Source organism: Anomaloglossus baeobatrachus, chromosome 6 (assembly GCF_048569485.1).
Source record: "Anomaloglossus baeobatrachus isolate aAnoBae1 chromosome 6, aAnoBae1.hap1, whole genome shotgun sequence".
Classification (NCBI taxonomy): Eukaryota; Metazoa; Chordata; class Amphibia; order Anura; family Aromobatidae; genus Anomaloglossus; species Anomaloglossus baeobatrachus.
Window position 1 is genome coordinate 547645597 of NC_134358.1, and position 21085 is coordinate 547666681.

The following is a 21085-nucleotide window of genomic DNA, read 5'->3' on the forward strand; positions in this document are numbered from 1 at the left end:
CTTTTTATGCTTCTTTTCATACTTTCATGCTTTTTTTCTTGCTTTCTTCATGCTTCTTTTCATGCTTCTTTTTATTCATGCTTTTTTCTTGCTTCTTTTTCATGATTCTTTTCTTTTTTTCTTCTTATCTTCTTATGTACTGAGATAGGAAAAAAGCAGGAAAATACGCAGAAAACAAGTGACATGTCGCTTCTTTTTTTCAGCAACAAAAAAAAGCAAGTAAAAATTAAGCACTGTGGGCACAGCAAGTCATGATTATCACAGACTTTGCTGGGATGCATTTTCCTTGCTTTTTATTGGTTAAAAAAAAGCAAGGAAAAAAGCATGAAAAAAAGTTCTGTGGGCACAAGGCCTAACCTTACACCGTACAGTGAACCACGCAGAAAAAAAAAATATATATATATATATATATGAAAAAACAATAAGTGAATTGCAGGGTTTTGTTCATTCTTCAACTGAAAAATCTGAGTGAAAAGCAATACTACACAATGTTACACAAACAATAAGCCCTCATACAGCCCTTTTCCTTTTACAGCTCACAGAACAGCATTTTTAGTGTGTGATATAAGCAAAACATAAAAAAACAACAATATAAATAAGGTATTGCTGTAAAGGCACCGACCTGAACAATAAGCCTGTCTCGTCACTAATACTGTTCGGTGAACCGCACAAAAATAAAAATAGGAACTATTCATATACTGCTATTTGTTCATTATACCTCTCAAAACTTGTAATAAAACTCAGCTGACATTTATCCTGCGCTCTACCCTGTGCACTTACGCCGGCATTTCCGCGTAGATCCCAAAAACCAAGATTCAGACAAAACCCGACGGAATCACTCATAATGCGGCAGATGGATACACTTTGGACTGTGTCACTGCGGCCACAGATAAATTCATTTAGAGGTGCAATTTCTACAAGGGTTAATTTTGGGTGGTTTTCCTGCTGTTCTGGCACCTTGGGGGCTCCGTAAATATCGGCAACAAAGTATTCTAGCAAAATCTGTGCTCCAAAAACCAAACAGTGCGCTTTCCTTTCCGAGCCCTGCCATGTGCCCAAACAGCAGTTTTTGACCAAATATGGGGTATTATCGTGTTCAGGAGAAATTGCACAATAAATTATGGGGTCTGTTTTTTCTTATTAATTATTAAAAATTAGAGTCTAAAACAACATTTTAGCAGAAAAAAACTTAATTTTCGTTTTCACATCCACATTTTAAAATGTTTTGTGAAGCATGTTCGGTTTCAACATGTTCAACACCCCCTAGATGAAATGCTTGATGGGTCTAGTTTGAAAAATGTGGTCACTTGTGGGGGCTTCTGATGTTTTGGTACCTCAGGGGTTCTGCCAATGAGACATGGTGTCTGCAATCTATTCCAGCCAAATTTCCTTTCCAAATGTTGCTTCTTCCATTACGGGCCCTGCTGTGTGTCCAAACACAACTTTTTGAAAATTCTCACTACACCCCTGAATAAAGTCCTTGATGGGTCTAGTTTCCAAAATAGGGTCACTTGTGAGGACGTTTCTGCTGTTTAGTTGACTTAAGAGCCCTTGAAACACGACTATTTCAGCCAAATTTGCTTTCCAAAATATAAAATAGTGCTCCATCCTTTGAGCCCTCCTGTTTCTCCTAATAGAGGTTTAGGACCACATGTGTAGTATCATCGAGCTCATACGAAACTGGGTAACACATTTCGTGGTACATTTTGTCATATTATCCCTTGTAAAAGTGAATAAATTGGGGTTAAAGTAACATTCTTAGGTAGACTAATTTATTTATATTTTCATTCCACATATTCTTGTGACAGACCTGAAGGGTTAAAAAATGTTTTTAGTAGTATATAAGTATATGGTGGCATAGTGGGTCTGTGATACTATACAAAATCTATAGTGGGATTGATCTTTAGTAGCGTATCAGTATATGGTGGCATAGTGGATCTGTGGTACTATACAAAGTCTACAATGGGATTGGTCTTTATTAGTGTAGAAGCATGTGGTGGCATCGTGGATCTGTGGTACTATACACAGTCTATAGTGGAATTGATCTTTAGTAGTCTATAAGTATATGGTGGCATAGTGGGTCTGTGATACTATACAAAGTCTATAGTGGAATTGGTCTTTAGTATTGTATAAGTATCTGGTGGCAAAGTAGATCTGTGGTACTATACAAAGTATATAGTGGAATTGGTCTTTAGTATTGTATAAGTTTATGGTGGTATTGTAGAGCTGTGGTACTTTACAAAGTCTATAATGGACTTGCTCTTTAGTAGTGTTTAAGTATATGGTGGCATAGTGGATCTGTGGTACTATACGTAGACTATAGTGTATTTGGCCTTTATTAATGTATAAGTATATGGTGGTATTATGGATCTGTGGTACTATACAAAGTCTCTGGTTTGATTGGTCTCTAGTAGTGTATAAGTATATGGTAGTATAGTGGATTTGTGGTACTATACAAAGTCTATAGAGGAATTGGTCTTTAGTAGTCTATAAGTACAGTGCCTACAAGTAGTATTCAACCCCCTGCAGATTTAGCAGGTTTACACATTCGGAATAACTTGGCATTGTGACATTTGGACTGTAGATCAGCCTGGAAGTGTGAAATGCAGCAAAAAAGAATGTTATTTATTTATTTATTTTTATTTTTTTTTAAATTGTGAAAAGTTTATTCAGAGGGTCATTTATTATTCAACCCCTCAAACCACAAGAATTCTGTTTGGTTCCCCTAAAGTATTAAGAAGTATTTCAGGCACAAAGAACAATGAGCTTCACATGTTTGGATTAATTATCTCTTTTTCCAGCCTTTTCTGACTAATTAAGACCCTCCCCAAACTTGTGAACAGCACTCATACTTGGTCAACATGGGAAAGACAAAGGAGCATTCCAAGGCCATCAGAGACAAGATCGTGGAGGGTCACAAGGCTGGCAAGGGGTACAAAACCCTTTCCAAGGAGTTGGGCCTACCTGTCACCACTGTTGGGAGCATCATCCGGAAGTGGAAGGCTTATGGAACTACTGTTAGCCTTCCACGGCCTGGACAGCCTTTGAAAGTTTCCACCCGTGCCGAGGCCAGGCTTGTCCGTAGAGTCAAGGCTAACCCAAGGACAACAAGGAAGGAGCTCCGGGAAGATCTCATGGCAGTGGGGACATTGGTTTCAGTCAATACCATAAGTAACGTACTCCACCGCAATGGTCTCCGTTCCAGACGAGCCCGTAAGGTACCTTTACTTTCAAAGCGTCATGTCAAGGCTCGTCTACAGTTTGCTCATGATCACTTGGAGGACTCTGAGACAGACTGGTTCAAGGTTCTCTGGTCTGATGAGACCAAGATCGAGATCTTTGGTGCCAACCACACACGTGACGTTTGGAGACTGGATGGCACTGCATACGACCCCAAGAATACCATCCCTACAGTCAAGCATGGTGGTGGCAGCATCATGCTGTGGGGCTGTTTCTCAGCCAAGGGGCCTGGCCATCTGGTCCGCATCCATGGGAAGATGGATAGCACGGCCTACCTGGAGATTTTGGCCAAGAACCTCCGCTCCTCCATCAAGGATCTTAAGATGGGTCGTCATTTCATCTTCCAACAAGACAACGACCCAAAGCACACAGCCAAGAAAACCAAGGCCTGGTTCAAGAGGGAAAAAATCAAGGTGTTGCAGTGGCCTAGTCAGTCTCCTGACCTTAACCCAATTGAAAACTTGTGGAAGGAGCTCAAGATTAAAGTCCACAGGAGACACCCAAAGAAGCTAGATAACTTGGAGAAGATCTGCATGGAGGAGTGGGCCAAGATAACTCCAGAGACCTGTGCCGGCCTGATCAGGTCTTATAAAAGACGATTATTAGCTGTAATTGCAAACAAGGGTTATTCCACAAAATATTAAACCTAGGGGTTGAATAATAATTGATCCACACTTTTATGTTGAAAATTTATTAAAATTTAACTGAGCAACATAACTTGTTGGTTTGTAAGATTTATGCATCTGTTAATAAATCCTGCTCTTGTTTGAAGTTTGCAGGCTCTAACTTATTTGCGTCTTATCAAACCTGCTAAATCTGCAGGGGGTTGAATACTACTTGTAGGCACTGTATATGGTGGCATAGTGGATTTGTGGTACTATACAAAGTCTATAGTGGGATTGGTCTTTAGTAGTGTAGACGTATATGGTAGTATAGTGGATCTGTGGTACTGCACTAAGGTACATGGTGATAAACTGCCTTGTGGATGTATATGGCGGCAGAAAATGAAATTATATAGTGATATGGAGCATGTGAATGGTGGCATAGTAGATCTATGGTACTATTCAAGTCTATAGTGGGTCTGGTCTTTAGTAGTGTATAAGTATACTGTATAAAAATCTCCAATTATACTAGAACATATAATAAGCGGCTCCTCCATGCCCATGGGACGTTCTTGATGTGGCAGGATATTTAAATCCCGGCAGGAAAAATGTTTAATTTAATACAGCGAATATTTTTCCTGGCAAAGAAAAGTGTCTTTTCTATCCATTTTAGTGAGCGTGCCCCATTACAAAGCGTCTTAAACACTGTGTGGGTGTATGCTGTCAAGTTTCATTACATTTCTATTAGTATGCACTGTACTGGAAGACAAAAAGACTTAAAGGGGGTGTTTGATTTAAATCAGTCCTTATTCTTAAAGGGAATCTGTCAGCAGGTTTTTTATGAGTAATCTGAGAGCAGCATTATGGAGGGACAGAGACCCTGATTCCAACGATGTGTCACTTGCTGGGCTGCTTGATACAATCACAGTTTTCTCTGCTGCAGATCTAGCAGAGCGGAGAATGCGGAAGTGTGTAGAACCCCGCCCACACCACTGATTGGCTGCTTTCTACGCACACTTGGAAATCTGCCAATCAGTGGTGGGGGTGTGGCTGGACCACAAAGCATGAGACACCTAGTCATGTAGTGATAATCTCCAGCTAATAAAACACTGATTTTATTGAAACAGAAACATACAGTTTAGTAAGTGACACAACACTTAAATCAGAGTCTCTGTCTCATATATTGACGCTCTCACTTCTGCATTTTGGGTTTTTTTCACCCCTTCTCCCAAGTGTAGTAACAATACGTACGAGGACTTGTTACAACAAGGACTTGTTACAACAGTGTAACAAGTACGAGGACTTGTTATTTTGCAGGACAATTTATAGTTTTGGTTGACACCATTCAATTTACCATATAATGTACAAAAAAATAGGTAAAATAAAAATAAAAATAACGTGGTGAAAAAAATCAATACCGCCATTATTTTTGGAGTCTCGTCTTTGTGGCTTTTATTGTGCAGGAAAAATAACCTGTTAATATGATTTTCCATGTCAGTGCAATTTTGGTGATTTCAAAATTATTTATTATATTTCACAATTTCACAATTTAAAAATAAAATCTGAACTTTGTAAAAAAAAAAAAAAATACATTTGGGTTTGTCCCCATTTTCTGAGATTAGTAACCATTATTTTTCCATGTGTGAAGTTTTGATTTTTTCCATCCTGTCATTTTGACAGATTGATACCATTTTGAGGTACACTGTTACCACTGTTTGGTTGCTTTTATTATATATATATATATATATATATATATTATATAAAAACATGTTTTCTTGAAAGCAACATATGGTGTGTAACAAGAAAAGTTGTGCATGAGCATCCCATACGTCAACGTAAGACATACATTTTGATAGCTACCCTGTTTCCCCAAAAATAAGACCTACCCCAAAAATAAGCCTTAGCAGGAAATTTTGGGCTTTTTTGAGTTTGCTTAAAATATAAGCCCTACTCCAAAAATAAGCCCTAGTTGCAGTTCCATAAGGAAAGTGTCAAAGCAGCTAAAAAAGTTAAAAAAAAATACAACTGGAGTTTTCATTAAAGAAAGTAGACATCCCCACCCAAAAAAATTGCACTTACCAGACCCCCAAACAATTACATTTTGCAAGTGCCAATGGTTGATGGGCTCTCACACAGAGATCTGTGTTGCTGTTAGGTTCCTCGCCGTTCCAGCTGATTTCCACTGCAGCTCTCACAAACAGATCGGGTACCAGTGTCAGTCTGAGTGAGCGATACTGGTTAAAGTCACCAGGGGGAGCCAAACGCTGTAGAATGCAGGGGATCCTAACTGCAACCCAGCTCTGTATGTGAGAGCCCATTCACTTGAAAACTAAATGTTTGGGGTCTGGTAAGTGCGAATCTTTTAGGGGGTGTCTGCTTTCTTATGGGGGTAAATTTAGCAGTACATAGAGAAGAATAGATGAAAACAGGTAATTTATACCTTTGTATATATGGTCTGTACCCACCACTATAGGACTGGACCATGAGAATAGCAGATTAGATAAGAAAATGTGCATCTGATCCAGTAATAGGATAACACAAAATGCTGACGTTCCAGAATGTGATGATGATTAGACTTGAATAAATGTTGATTTTTGTGTTTAAGAATAAAAGTGGATGGTTCTTCATGGGAAAATGTAAGTCATCCCCAGAAAATAAGCCCCAGCGCATCTTTCGAAGCAAAAAAATAATATAAGACCCTGCCTTATTTTCAGGGAAACACGGTGCAATCATAATAAAAGGACACAAAGGGTACATAATAGCAAAACCTTAATGTGAAACCTCAATACCATTATTTATTAGTACAGAAAAATTAAAGTTTCAAAGTTATTAATGGGATAGGTTAGTAAAATACCCAGATAATATATTGCATTATCTGCCCAAATTAATGGGGAGTCATTTTCCAAAGAGTGTTGAATAGCGGGAGAAATGCCCAAATTCAAACTGACTGATTTGGTCATGTTTATTTGATAAAAGTTAGTTTAGCCAAATGTATTATTAATATGACAAATGTGGGCTAGCGAGTCATGAGGGTTGGTAACGCATTGAATCACATCATCAGCGAATAGACCAATAGGATGCTTCATTTTCCTTATCCTAATCTCAGAAATTTTTGAGGAAAAGTGAATCCACCGGGCAAAGGGTTCCACTAATAATACAAAAATTAAGGAAGATAATGGGTACCATTGTTGCGTTCCATTTGTAATAGGAGAACTATTACATAATACCCCAGATGAATAAATTTGCCCCGAGGGGAAATTATATAATGCAATAACTGAAGACAAGATAGGTCCATAGAATCTGAACTTTTAAGTACTTCCTTTAGTTATCTCCAGATATAGCCAAGGAAAGGAGTAGAGAAGGCACCGACGTCGCTCCACTTCTGAGATTAGACCAATAAAGCGGTGAGTCCCATCTCGTTTGACTTTTTTTTTTACAAAACCTACTTGGTCTATATGTATAAAGGCCCCGTTACACGCAACGATATATCGCCGGTGTCACGGATTCCGTGACGCACATCCGGCCTCGTTAGCGACGTCGTTGCGTGTGACAGCAACGAACGGCCGTTAACGATGGAAAATACTCACCAAATCGTCCATCGTTGACACGTCGTTCATTTTCAAAAAATCGTTGATTGTTGAGGAGGCAGGTTGTTCGTCGTTCCCGAGGCAGCACACATCGCTACGTGTGACACCCCGGGAACGACGAACTACAGCTTACCTGCGGCCGCCGGCAATGAGGAAGGAAGGAGGTGGGCGGGATGTTACGGTCGCTCATCTCCGCCCCTCTGCTTCTATTGGGCGGCCGCTTAGTGACGCCGCACGAACCGCCCCCTTAGAAAGGTGGCGGTTCGCCGGCCACAGCGACGGCGGTAGGCAGGTAAGTCCGTGTGACAGCTCCTAACGATATTGTGAACAACGGGCAGCGATTTGCCCGAGACGCACAAACGACAGGGGCGGGTACGATCGTTAGCGATATCGCTGCGTGTAAAGCCCCCTTTAGTGTATCAGAACTAACTTTATACTGACAATACAATTCTCTATTTTCCCTTTCGTAATCTCAGAAAATTTGGAAGAAAAGTGAATCCACCGGGCAAAGGGTTCCCTAAATATACAAAAATTAAGGGGGATAATGGGCACCCTTGTCGCGTTCCATTCATAATAGCAAAACTATTACATAATACCTCAGATGAATAAATTTGCGTTGAGGGGAAGGTATATGATCTTATAATTGAAGACAAGATGGGACTATAGAATCTGAACTCTTGAAGCACTTCCTTGAGATATCCCCAGTGGATTCCATGGAATGCCTTCTCCACATCCAAGAAAAAAAGCGAGTCCCATCACTTGTTTGACGATTTTTTTTTTTTTTTACAAAACCTACTTGTATTAGGGCTGGTATATTGACTAGCTTAACCCCTTTACAACCAAGGATATACTAGTACGCCCTTGGCCACCTCCCTCCGGTTAGTGCGTGCTCCAGCTGCAAGCCTGCGGTAATCCCCGCACATGTCTGGCGATCTGATCAGCAAACACGTGTGGCTAAAAGGCGCAGGTGGATTGGAGATCCACCCACGACTGTTTACCCCTTAGATCGCGCTGTCAAATACTGACAGCGCAATTTAAATGGCCGCAGTGGGGATCGCGCTGTTCCCCATCGCCATTGGCGGCCCTATGATACGATCATAGGACGCCAATTTGTTGTCATGGTAGTGCAAGGTCAGTTGATGACCCCTGACACTACCAAGACTCACTTCCTGTGAGAGCCAATAGAACACCGACATCCACAGGAGATGAGCATTTCTGCTGATCAAAGCGATGCTGCTCTGATCAGCAGAAATGCACAAGTGATCGGTTAGGACAGGCATAAAGTCGTCTAGGGGGGGCTAGTAAAATTCAAAATGTAAAATTAAAATTTAAAAAAAAATGTGAAAAAAATCTAAAAGTTCAAATCACCCCCTTTTTGCTCCATTGAAAATAAAAGTTAAAAAAAATAAAGAAAATACACATTTTTGGTATTGTGAGGTCAGAAATGCCCGATCTATCAAAATATAAAATCAATTAATCTGATCGGTAAACGGCGTGGTGAGAAAAAAATTCCAAACGCCAAAATTAAGTTTTCTGGTCGCCGCAACATTTCTTTAAAATGCAATAACAGACGATCGAAACATCACATCTCCCCAAAAATGGTACGAACTCGTACCGATAGGCGGCATCACACTGACACATCAATTTTACCATATAGTGAACATGGTGAATAAAAAAACAAACAAATCGTGCAATTGCACTTTTTTCCCTGTTTGACCACATTTGGAATTTTGTTTTCCGTTTTCCAGTACACTATATGGAAAAACTAATGGTTTTATTCAAAAGTAAACAAAATAAACTCGTCAAGCAAAAAAATAAGCCTTCATGTGGCAAGATGGATGGAAAAATAAAAAAAGTTAAAGCTCTTAGAAGAAGGGGAGGAAAAAATGAAAAAGAAAAAGGTAAAATCGCTCGGGGGTGAAGGGGTTAAGTGATATGACTACGGCAGTGGGCGGCACGGTGGCTCAGTGGTTAGCACTGCAGTCTTGCAGCGCTGGGGTCCTGGGTTCAAATCCCACCAAGGACAACATCTGCAAGGAGTTTGTATGTTCCCCCCGTGTTTGCGTGGGTTTCTCCGGGTTCTCCAGTTTCCTCCCACACTCCAAAGACATACAGATAGGGACTCTAGATTGTGAGCCCCAATGGGGACAGTGTTGCCAATGTATGTAAAGCGCTGCGGAATATGTTAGCGCTATATAAAAATAAAGATTTGATTTGATAACGCTTTAGATGCAAATTTTAAAGGGATATTGGTGTGACTTTGGCTGGGGTATCTGGACTTTTTCCAGTTTTGGGTAATGTAATAATAAAAGCCATCTTTTTCATCTTAGTAGCTTCATTGAAAAGTCTTACCAGATATGGGGAAGTAGATATTTATAATTTTGTAATATTCATTAGTAAGGCTGTCCGGTCCCGGAGCTTTGTTTAGTTTTGATAAATCTATGGCTTTTGATACTTCTTGAAAAATAAATGTCTGAGAAAGGGATTCTATTTGGTTTGGACTCAACGGGGGTAGAGTTTTTGTTATTCAGGAAGGACACTATTTTTTCTGCTCTAGTTGAGGGGTTTGGGCATTAAACCTTAGGTTATAGAATTTATAGTAACTCTTAGCAAATTTGTTTTATTAGGAGAATATAAGAATAGAATATGGAATCTGGTGCTTTGGGATTTTATTTGTTCGGCCAGAACGTTGCTGCGTTTGGCTGCATAAATTGCTCCTTGATATTTAATTCTTACTTCTCTGGTGTGAATTGAGTTCCATGTATCTTCTCTATCAGGGTTAACTCTTTCCCCTTTAAGACGCTGCAGACACCTTGGCAATTCAGCTGTTAATCCTTATTCCTACTCTCTGTGTCCATATATACCTGCATTTCCCCTTGGTTTGTTGCCAGTGATAGAGTTAGTTCTATGCAGACCAGATTGCAAGCAGGCGGCTTGCAATCATCTGGAGACACATTGCTTCTTGTTGCTGTAGTTCTCCCAAAGTTACCCTGGAGATAAGTTGTCTGTTTATATTTCCCGGTTTGTTTTCCCTGTGTGTTCTTTAGCACTTAGTGACGTTGACGAGTGCTCATCCCGTCCAGTTACTTCTTAGGGTCCATTTCAGGGTCAAACAGGGTCTAGGTATCCTGTTCGGTGCATAAGTGTGGAACCTATCTAGTGAAGTCAGGGTCCATTTCAGGGTCAACCAGGGTCTAGGTATCCTGCTCGGAGCATAAGTGTGGAACCTATCTAGCAAAGTCAAGGTCCATTTCAGGGTCAACCAGGGTCTAGATATCCTGCTCTTCGCATAAGTGTGGAACCTATCTAGTGAAGTCAGAGTCCATTTCAGGGTCAACCAGGGTCTAGGTATCCTGCTCGGAGCATAAGTGTGGAACCTATCTAGTGAAGTCAGGGTCCATTTTAGGGTCAATCAGGGTCTAGGTATCCTGCTCGATGCATAGGTGTTGAACCTATCTAACAAAGTTAAGGTCTATTTCAGGGTCAACCAGGGTCTAGGTATCCTGCTCGGTGCATAAGTGTGGAACCTATCTAGTGAAGTCAGAGTCCATTTTAGGGTCAACCAGGGTTTAGGTATCCTGCTCTTCGCATAAGTGTGGAACCTATCTAGTGAAGTCAGAGTCCATTTCAGGGTCAACCAGGGTCTAGGTATCCTGCTCGGAGCATAAGTGTGGAACCTATCTAGTGAAGTCAGGGTCCATTTTAGGGTCAATCAGGGTCTAGGTATCCTGCTCGATGCATAGGTGTTGAACCTATCTAACAAAGTTAAGGTCTATTTCAGGGTCAACCAGGGTCTAGGTATCCTGATCAGCGTATAAGTGTGGAACCTATCTAGCGAAGTCAAGGTCCATTTTAGGGTCAACGAGGGTCTAGGTATCCGGCTCGGCGCATAAGTGTGAAGCCTATCTAGTGAAGTCAGGGTCCATTTCAGGGTCAACCACGGTCTAGGTATCCTGATCAGCGTATAAGTGTGGAACCTTTCTTGGGACATGAGGGAAATCAGAGGCCAGTGGAAGGTTTTATCAGGAATCATCATCTCCCGCTTCCTAGAGACAGGGTTCCCCTCTTTCCTCCCCTCCCTTTTCGTCGTTGCCCTGTATTCCCCCTATTTAGCGTGACATCAAGTGTCTGTAATAAGATATTACAAAGATTCTTATTTTCATAGGTATTATTAATTAATTATTTTTCATTAAAAAAAAAAATGATGTTTACTTTTTAAATGGTTACGCAGCAGTAATTGGAGCTGGTTGCTGCTGATAGAGGCAGGTGCTGGCTGTATAACACAGCTGACATTTACCCTGCAGATTAAGGTACTGAACTGATCCCATACAACCGTACCTAATGTGTGACGTACATATATGTCACATATCAGGTATTGGATAAAAGTGACTCCTAAAAAAAAACGAATAGCCAGTGATCGATTGTAGTGTGCACAGGAGCCAAGCAGAAAGTGATTAATTTCTGTACAGCGCCACCACAGGGGAAATTACACATTGCAAGGTGCTCATATAATGCAGACTGCTCAGGTCCTCCAGGGCAAGAGACGTTCTTTACAACTGCCATTCTTTTCCGTTCTTTACAACCGCCCTTCTTTTCCGTTCTTTACAACCGCCCTTCTTGTCTACCATTTTATAAAGGTTCCAAAATAAAAAATACCCCCTAGGAACTCCAAATTCTTAGTAGGCTATTTCAAAATAGGTTTTCAGAGTCTGACACCCCCCAGCTCATATATTACAGATATCAAGATATTACAGTGCTGTGGTGGCTCAGGGGTGCACATCTAACCCCATTGGGGTATCTGTAATATTGACTGTCATAAGCCATTAATACCTTTATCGTTTCATTGGGAACTCCAGGCTCCGGCACTTTATCCAAATATGTTGTCAAATCTTGGTCGACATGTTCAAATACCAGTGTAAGCTTCGTCTCTCTGTCCGTCCGTGATACGGTACAAACATCAAATAACCTGCACAAACAATAAAAAAAGAGCAAAAATTCTCAATAAATCATTTTATTTTAATAAATCTGACATAAAATAGTAGAGGTAGTATTAACTAGGGGGAAATTGACATTTGTGAGCAAACTTGAAAAATATTTGTAAAAACAAGCAAGTCTGTAATTTACCTCTTACTAAAAGTCCTCTGCATTCTTAATAATGGAAATATTTTCTATTAATTGTGTACTGCTTGTTGACTAGGATCCTGTACACCTCTCAGAGGTGGCTGGTTTCCAAGTATCATTGTATCCTATGTGATGTATAAAGCAGTCTCTGTGTATACTATGCAATGTATACAGCAGAGTCCCAGTGTATCCTATGCGATGTATACAGCAGAGTCCCAGTGTATCCTATGCGATGTATACAGCAGAGTCCCAGTGTATTCTATGCGATGTATACAGCAGAGTCCCAGTGTATCCCATGCTATGTATACAGCAGAGTCCCAGGGTATCTTATGTGATGTATACAGCAGAGTCTCAGTGTATGTTATGTGACATACACAGCAGTTTCAACTGTATACATCACCTAGAACACACTGGTCCTCTGCTCTATACATAAAAATGGGATACACAGAGACTGCTGTATACATCACCTAAGATATACTGGGACTATGCTGTACACATCGCATAATATACACTGAGACTGCTGTATAAATCAGCTAGGATACTTTGAGATTCTGCTGTATACATTGCATAGGAGAAATTGAGATTGCTGTATGTATCACATAGGATACAGTGAGTCTACTCTATACCTCACATAGGATATACTGAGACTACTGTATACATCACATAGGAGACATGAGACTGCTGTATATAGATCACATAGGAGGCACTGAGAGTGCGGTATACATAAATAGGATACACTGAGACTGTTGTATATACATCACATAGGAACTGAGACTGCTGTATAGATCATATAGTATACACTGAGAGTGATGTTTACATCACATAGGATAAACCAAGACTGCTGTGTATATCCCATAGGATAAACTGAGATTGCTGTATATACATCACATATGATACGTTGAGTCTCTGCTATATAAATCACATAGAAGAAAGTGAGACTATGCTATATACATTATATAAATTACATTGAGACTGCTGTAAACCTCACAAAGCATACAATAAGATTATCCTGTATATATCACATAGGAGATAGACATTGAGACTCCGCTATATATGTCACTTAAGATAGACTGAGATTGCTGCATATACATCACATAGGCGACACCAAGACTGCTGTATATAAATCACATAGGATACACTGACTGCTGTATATACATCACATAGGATACACTGAAAATCTGCTGTAAACATCACATAGGATATACTGAGACTCTACTGTATACATCATATAGGAGACACAGACTGCTGTATATACATCATATAGTATACACTGAGACCCTGCTGTATACATCATATAGGAGACACTGAGACTGGTGTACAGTGATAATCAAAAGGGTAACAATTTTTTGATCTTTTGACTTTCAGGCTCCATATCTCACCATCTACTACAGCTTTAAGCATGAGACAACCTTCATTTTATAGACAATCATATTGACTATCTCTTACATAAATTTAACTTGCAACTATTTAGCATATGATTAGTTATGAAGATTCTTGTCATGTTACTGTGTTAGGGCCAGGTGGAAGGGCAGACCCAGGAGGTGGATCCACTGGGCCGAACTCCTTGATGATGGTAAGGGGTCCGGTAGCTGGAGCACTACAGGTAGCAGGGCAGTCCGTGCACAAGAGTATAATGGAGAAGTCCCTGGGACCACGGAGTCACTGATGGTAGTCCGGGTGACGGAGCTCAGGTTCGGAAGCCGAGATGATGTCAGGCGGAGTCCGGAACCGTTGGAGCGAGATGACGGGTCACCACAGGGGTCAGAGATGGTACGGACTGTCAGGATGGCAGATAGGCAGCGTTCGGGGTGCGGGATTCGGCAGGACCGGATGGCGAGGCAGGATCGGCTCTAGAAGAGAGATACGTAAGTATGGCAAAGAGACACAAGGAGACCTGACTCCTAGCTTGGGAAACACGAAGATCAGGCCCCGCCCACTTGGACATACAACCCCTTTATACCCTGTACCTGTGTGCTTCATTTCCTGTCAATGGACCCTGGCCCTTTAAGAAAGGGTCAATGACCGCGCGCGCGCCCTAATGCGCATGCGCGCGGCCCGGGTGCCAGAAGCCAGAGCAGGAAGCTGGGAGGAGGAAGCAGCAGAGCCGGGCTGGGGCTGAGAGGCCGACGGGTGCCGGGAGCGGGGACCAGGACGCCTAGGAAGCGCCGGCAATGGATGCTGGAGAGTGGAGAGCGGCGGAGACCGGACTGAAGAACCGGGGAGCGTGACAGGTGAGCCGGGGAGCAGCGCAGGGGACCCGGGGAGCGTGACAGTACCCCCCCCACGCCCCCCTCCCCGCAACCGGGACAGGAAGGCACGGATCAGCGGAGTACCCACATTCTCCCGGGGCTCCCAGGACCTATCCTCAGGACCATACCCTGCCCAGTCCACCAGGAAGAACTGTCGACCCCGTACGGTCTTCATGGCCACGATATCCCTTACCGCATAGATGTCGTCATCGGCAATAGGAGGAGGAGCCGAACTGGCAGCAGCGGAGAAGGGACCAAGGACAACCGGCTTGAGCAGGGAGACGTGGAAGGAGTTGGGTATCCTCATCGTGGCCGGGAGCTGTAGCTTGTAGGAGACCTCATTGATCTTGCTGAGGACTTCAAACGGCCCGATGTAGCGAGGACCCAGCTTGTAGGATGGTATCTTCAATCGGACGTACTTGGAAGCAAGCCAGACTAGATCTCCAGGAGAGAAACACGGAGGGTCCAGACGTCTCTTGTCCGCATGTCTCTTCATCCGCAGGGAAGCACGCCCAAGGGACGCCTTGACAGAGTCCCAAATGGTTGCAAAGTCACGGGCTACAGCATCAGCAGCAGGGACATCCGAAGAAGGAGATACAGGCAATGGGACGGAGGGCTGAAGTCTGTAAACGACATGAAAGGGAGAGCTGGAGGAGGACTCACTGACGTGGTGGTTATGGGAGAATTCAGCCCAAGGAAAAAGCGTGGACCAGTCGTCGTGATGGGCGTTGACGTAGTGTCATAAGAAGGAGGTCAAGATTTGATTGACCCTTTCCACTTGGCCATTAGACTGAGGATGATAGGCAGAAGAAAAGTCCAGAGTCACTCCCAGATGTTTGCAGAGAGCCCTCCAGAAGCGGGAGGTGAACTGAGTTCCTCTGTCGGACACGATGTGTGATGGAAAGCCATGCAAGCGGAAGATATGATGTATATAGGCGTCCGCGAGTTCCTGAGCAGAGGGCAGTCCAGCCATAGGGACGAAATGAGCCATTTTAGAGAACCGGTCCACCACGACCCATATGACTGTGTCCGGAGGACAATGGCAAGTCCGTAATAAAGTCCATTGCAATGTGTTGCCACGGAACTGAGGGTATAGGCAGAGGCAGAAGACGGCCATATGGCAGGTGTTTGGGCGTCTTGTTCCTGGCACAAGAGGAGCAGGCAGAGACAAAAGCAGCGACGTCCGTGCGAAGGGATGGCCACCAGTAATGACGTACAATCGCACTCCATGTTCTCTTTTGACCAGCATGACCGGCTGTTTTCGAGGCATGGCCCCAGTGTAACACTTTTTGCCTATCAGTCTCAGAGACATAGGTTTTCCCGGGCGGTATCTGGGCCAGGGTGACAGGAGCCACTGGAATGATTTTACTAGGACAGATGATGGGCTGGGATGTCTCCTCCTCCTGCTCCATGGGCATGAAAGACCTGGACAAGGCATCAGCGCGTACATTCTTGTCCGCGGGTCGGAAATGGAGCTGGAAATCGAACCTGGCAAAGAACAAGGACCACCTGGCTTGCCGTGGGTTCAGTCGCTGAGCGGACCGCAGGTATTCCAGGTTCTTGTGGTCCGTGTAAATGATTACGGGGTACACTGCTCCTTCCAGAAGGTAGCGCCATTCCTCCAGAGCCAGTTTTACTGCCAATAGCTCTCGGTCACCGATGGTGTAGTTGCGTTCAGGCGCTGAGAAGCTCTTGGAGAAGAATCCGCAAGTCACCATCTTCCCGGAGGAGGACTTCTGCATGAGCACTGCTCCGGCTCCCGAGGAGGAGGCATCCACCTCCAAGGTGAACTGGCGGTTTAACTCCGGACGGTGGAGCACAGGAGAGGAGGCAAATGCCCGCTTCAGAGAGCCAAACGCGGCGTCGGCCGCAGGTGACCAGTCCTTTGGATTAGCCTCCTTCTTGGTCAAGGCGGAGAGAGGAGCGGTCAGAGCAGAGAAGTGAGGGATGAACTGGCGGTAGTAGTTGGCGAATCCCAGAAAGCGTTGGATTGCCTTCAGTCCAGAAGGAGGAGGCCAGTTGAGAATGGAGGAGACCTTCTTTGGATCCATCTGCAGTCCGGTATCGGAGATGATGTAACCCAGGAAGGGGAGAGAAGACTGCTCAAAGACACACTTCTCGTACTTGGCGTACAGACGATTCTCTCTCAGTCTTTGTAGAACCAGCTGCACGTTCTCTCTGTGGGTCTGGAGATCCGGAGAGAAGACAAGGATATCATCCAGATACACCACCACACAGACGTAAAGAAGGTCCCGGAAAACGTCGTTCACCAATTCTTGAAAGACTGCTGGTGCGTTACACAGGCCGAAGGGCATCACGCAGTATTCATAGTGCCCATCGCGAGTATTGAACGCGGTCTTCCATTCGTCCCCAGAGCGGATGCGGACCAGGTTGTAGGCACCTCGAAGGTCCAATTTGGTGAACACACGAGCTCCTCTAAGCCGGTCAAACAATTCGGGGATGAGCGGCAGAGGGTACTTGTTTTTTACGGTGATTTGGTTCAATCCCCGGTAGTCTATACATGGGCGTAAGTCGCCTTCTTTCTTCTTAACGAAGAAGAAGCCTGCTCCAGCAGGAGAGGAGGATCTCCGAATGAATCCCCTTGCCAGGCTCTCTGTGATGTAAGTAGACATGGCCCTTGTTTCGGCTGGAGACAATGGATATATCCGTCCTCGAGGTGGTGTTGTTCCAGGGAGCAGGTCGATGGCACAATCGTACGGACGATGTGGCGGAAGTACCTCAGATTCCTTTTTATCAAAGACGTCCGCGAAGGACCAATAGGCCGAGGGCAGTCCCGGTAGGTTCTCTGGAACCGGAGGTCGTCGGATGGGTTGTATGGTCTTCAGACAGTTCTCATGGCACGAAGAGCCCCATCGGGTGATTTCACCAGTGCCCCAGCTGACTGATGGTTCGTGTGTCCGTAACCAGGGAAGTCCCAGCAGGATTTGATGGGACATATGTGGGAGGACGTAGAGAGCGATGTTCTCGGTGTGCAGGGCACCGATACGCAGTTCGACCGGCCTGGTGATCCAGGAGATGGTGTCAGAGAGGGGTCTCCCATCCACAGAGGCAATCACTAGGGGTTTGTCGAGTGGAGTAACAGGCACCTGGTACTTGTCCACCGTGGCCTGCTGGATGAAATTGCCTGCTGCCCCAGAATCGAGGTACGCCTCAGCCGTGAACCGCGTCTCTCCCGTTGTCACTTGCACAGTCCACGTAACCGGGTCTGAGAGAGTCCCAGCACCTAGGGTGGCCTCTCCTACCAACCCTAGGCTTTGGAGTTTCCCGGCCTCTCTGGACAGGAGCGTAGCAGGTGTGTGCCCTCTCCGCAGTAGAAGCAGAGGCCCTTGGCGAGCCGCTCTGCTCGACGTTGTTCAGACTGCCGCACACGGTCGATCTGCATGGGCTCGTGGACGGAGACACCAGATGCCGTTGACTGTAGTACGGCGGGCTTCTGCGGAGGAGAGGAATGCCGTACCGGACGTCTCTCACGGGACACCTCTTTGGATCGCTCCTGAAAGCGAATGTCCACTCGAGTCGCTAGGGTAATCAGGGCATCCAGGGTGGATGGTACGTCACGACCAGCCAGCTCATCTTTAATTCGACCCGAGAGTCCTTCCCAGAAGGCGGCAGTTAGGGCCTCGTTGTTCCAGCCGAGTTCCAAAGCCAAGGTGCGAAAATGGATTGCGTATTGACCCACCGTCAGAGTCCCCTGACGTAACCGGAGAAGAGATGAAGCAGACGCGGAGGCGCGTCCGGGCTCGTCAAAGGTGCCACGGAATGCCTGCAGGAACTCCTGGATGTTCGTGGTCATAGGATCCTCCTTCTCCCACAAGGGGTTCATCCACGCCAGTGCCTCACCCTCTAGATGGGACATGATGAAGGCGACCTTGGCTTGGTCGGAGGCAAACAAATGCGGCAGCTGCGTGAAATGGAGGGAGCATTAGTTTATGAAACCCCTGCAGGTCTTGGGATCTCCGGCGTACCGGGGTGGTGAAGCCAAACGAAGTCTGGAAGCATCCGAAGAGGCTGCCACGGGGGCTGGAGCCGTGGATTGGCTAGTGGAAGCCCGAGATGCTGAAGATGTAATTGACGCTTGTAGCGTGTTCAGGCGGGCGTCCACCGAAGTCATGAAGTTCAGCATGCGGGTCTGGGTCTCACGCTGGCGTTGGAGTTCCTCCTGCAAGGCCGCTAGTGCTTCAGCGGGATCCATGGCCTGATCTTACTGTTAGGGCCAGGTGGAAGGGCAGACCCAGGAGGTGGATCCACTGGGCCGAACTCCTTGATGATGGTAAGGGGTCCGGTAGCTGGAGCACTACAGGTAGCAGGGCAGTCCGTGCACAAGAGTATAATGGAGAAGTCCCTGGGACCACGGAGTCACTGATGGTAGTCCGGGTGACGGAGCTCAGGTTCGGAAGCCGAGATGATGTCAGGCGGAGTCCGGAACCGTTGGAGCGAGATGACGGGTCACCACAGGGGTCAGAGATGGTACGGACTGTCAGGATGGCAGATAGGCAGCGTTCGGGGTGCGGGATTCGGCAGGACCGGATGGCGAGGCAGGATCGGCTCTAGAAGAGAGATACGTAAGTATGGCAAAGAGACACAAGGAGACCTGACTCCTAGCTTGGGAAACACGAAGATCAGGCCCCGCCCACTTGGACATACAACCCCTTTATACCCTGTACCTGTGTGCTTCATTTCCTGTCAATGGACCCTGGCCCTTTAAGAAAGGGTCAATGACCGCGCGCGCGCCCTAATGCGCATGCGCGCGGCCCGGGTGCCAGAAGCCAGAGCAGGAAGCTGGGAGGAGGAAGCAGCAGAGCCGGGCTGGGGCTGAGACGCCGACGGGCGCCGGGAGCGGGGACCAGGACGCCTAGGAAGCGCCGGCAATGGATGCTGGAGAGTGGGGAGCGGCGGAGACCGGACTGAAGAACCGGGGAGCGTGACAGGTGAGCCGGGGAGCAGCGCAGGGGACCCGGGGAGCGTGACATACTGTATTGTTACTGTTTTGCTTGTGGTGTTTTACATTTTTTCTTCTTCCTGTCTACTACAAATTGCAACCTGTTCTCACATTCCCTAATAGCTCAGTGTTTTCTTAGGTTGATTCCCAAGTAAAAGGTCACTGGTTCGAATCAAGAATCAGCAATGAAGAAGATTTCCCAAGAAAAAACAACATCATCATGAAGGGGAAGAGAGGCTAACGGATCAAGAAATTGAAGGAACTGTCAAGTTCAGTCCAGGAAGCCTGATGATATGGGGGTGTTTCATGTTGGATACTTGACCAGCATGGATGGTGGTCTCAATGCTGAGCTATATGTGAGGATCCTTCAAGACGAGTTACTTCATACACTCGAGTACTGTGAGTATGAAAAGGACGACAGTGTTCCAGCAGGACAACGACCCGAAGTATATGTCAAGAATGCAGAAGAAATGGTTCAATGACAATAAAGTACAGCAGCTTGATTAGCCCCCACAGTCCTCAGACCTCAACCTAATCGAAAACACTTGTGGGTAGAGGTGACGAAAAAGCTACAGTGATATGAAAAAGTTTGGGCACCCCTATTAATGTTAACCTTTTTTCTTTATAACAATTTGGGTTTTTGCAGCAGCTATTTCAGTTTCATATATCTAATAACTGATGGACTGAGTAATATTTCTGGATTGAAATGAGGTTTATTGTACTAACAGAAAATGTGCAATCCCCATTTAAACAAAATTGAACCGGTGCAAAAGTATGGGCACCCTTATCAATTTCTTGATTTGAACACTCCTAACTACTTTTTACTGACTTACTAAAGCACTAAATTGGTTTTGTAACCTCATTGAGCTTTGAACTTCATAGGCAGGTGTATCCAATCATGAGAAAAGGTATTTAAGGTGGCCACTTGCAAGTTGTTCTCCTATTTGAATCTCCTATGAAGAGTGGCATCATGGGCTCCTCAAAACAACTCTCAAATGATCTGAAAACAAAGATTATTCAACATAGTTGTTCAGGGGAAGGTACAAAAAGTTGTCTCAGAGATTTAAACTGTCAGTTTCCACTGTGAGGAACATAGTAAGGAAATGGAAGAACACAGGTACAGTTCTTGTTAAGCCCAGAAGTGGCAGGCCAAGAAAAATATCAGAAAGGCAGAGAAGAAGAATGGTGAGAACAGTCAAGGACAATCCACAGACCACCTCCAAAGACCTGCAGCTTCATATTGCTGCAGATGGTGTCAATGTGCATCGGTCAACAATACAGCGCACGTTGCACAAGGAGAAGCTGTATGGGAGAGTGATGCGAAAG

At 44.8% G+C, this 21085-nt stretch overlaps 1 protein-coding gene across 2 annotated transcripts in view; it reads right to left on the reverse strand.

Annotated features, from left to right (window-relative positions):
• The window catches only part of CDK6 (cyclin dependent kinase 6), a 206428-nt gene that overhangs the window by 105879 nt on the left and 79464 nt on the right, over nucleotides 1–21085 (reverse strand). For both annotated transcript variants that reach the window (XM_075315643.1, XM_075315644.1), the window contains exon 3: nucleotides 12260–12395. In XM_075315643.1, coding sequence (XP_075171758.1) covers nucleotides 12260–12395 — 136 coding nt within the window. The remainder of the gene's footprint in view (nucleotides 1–12259; nucleotides 12396–21085) is intronic.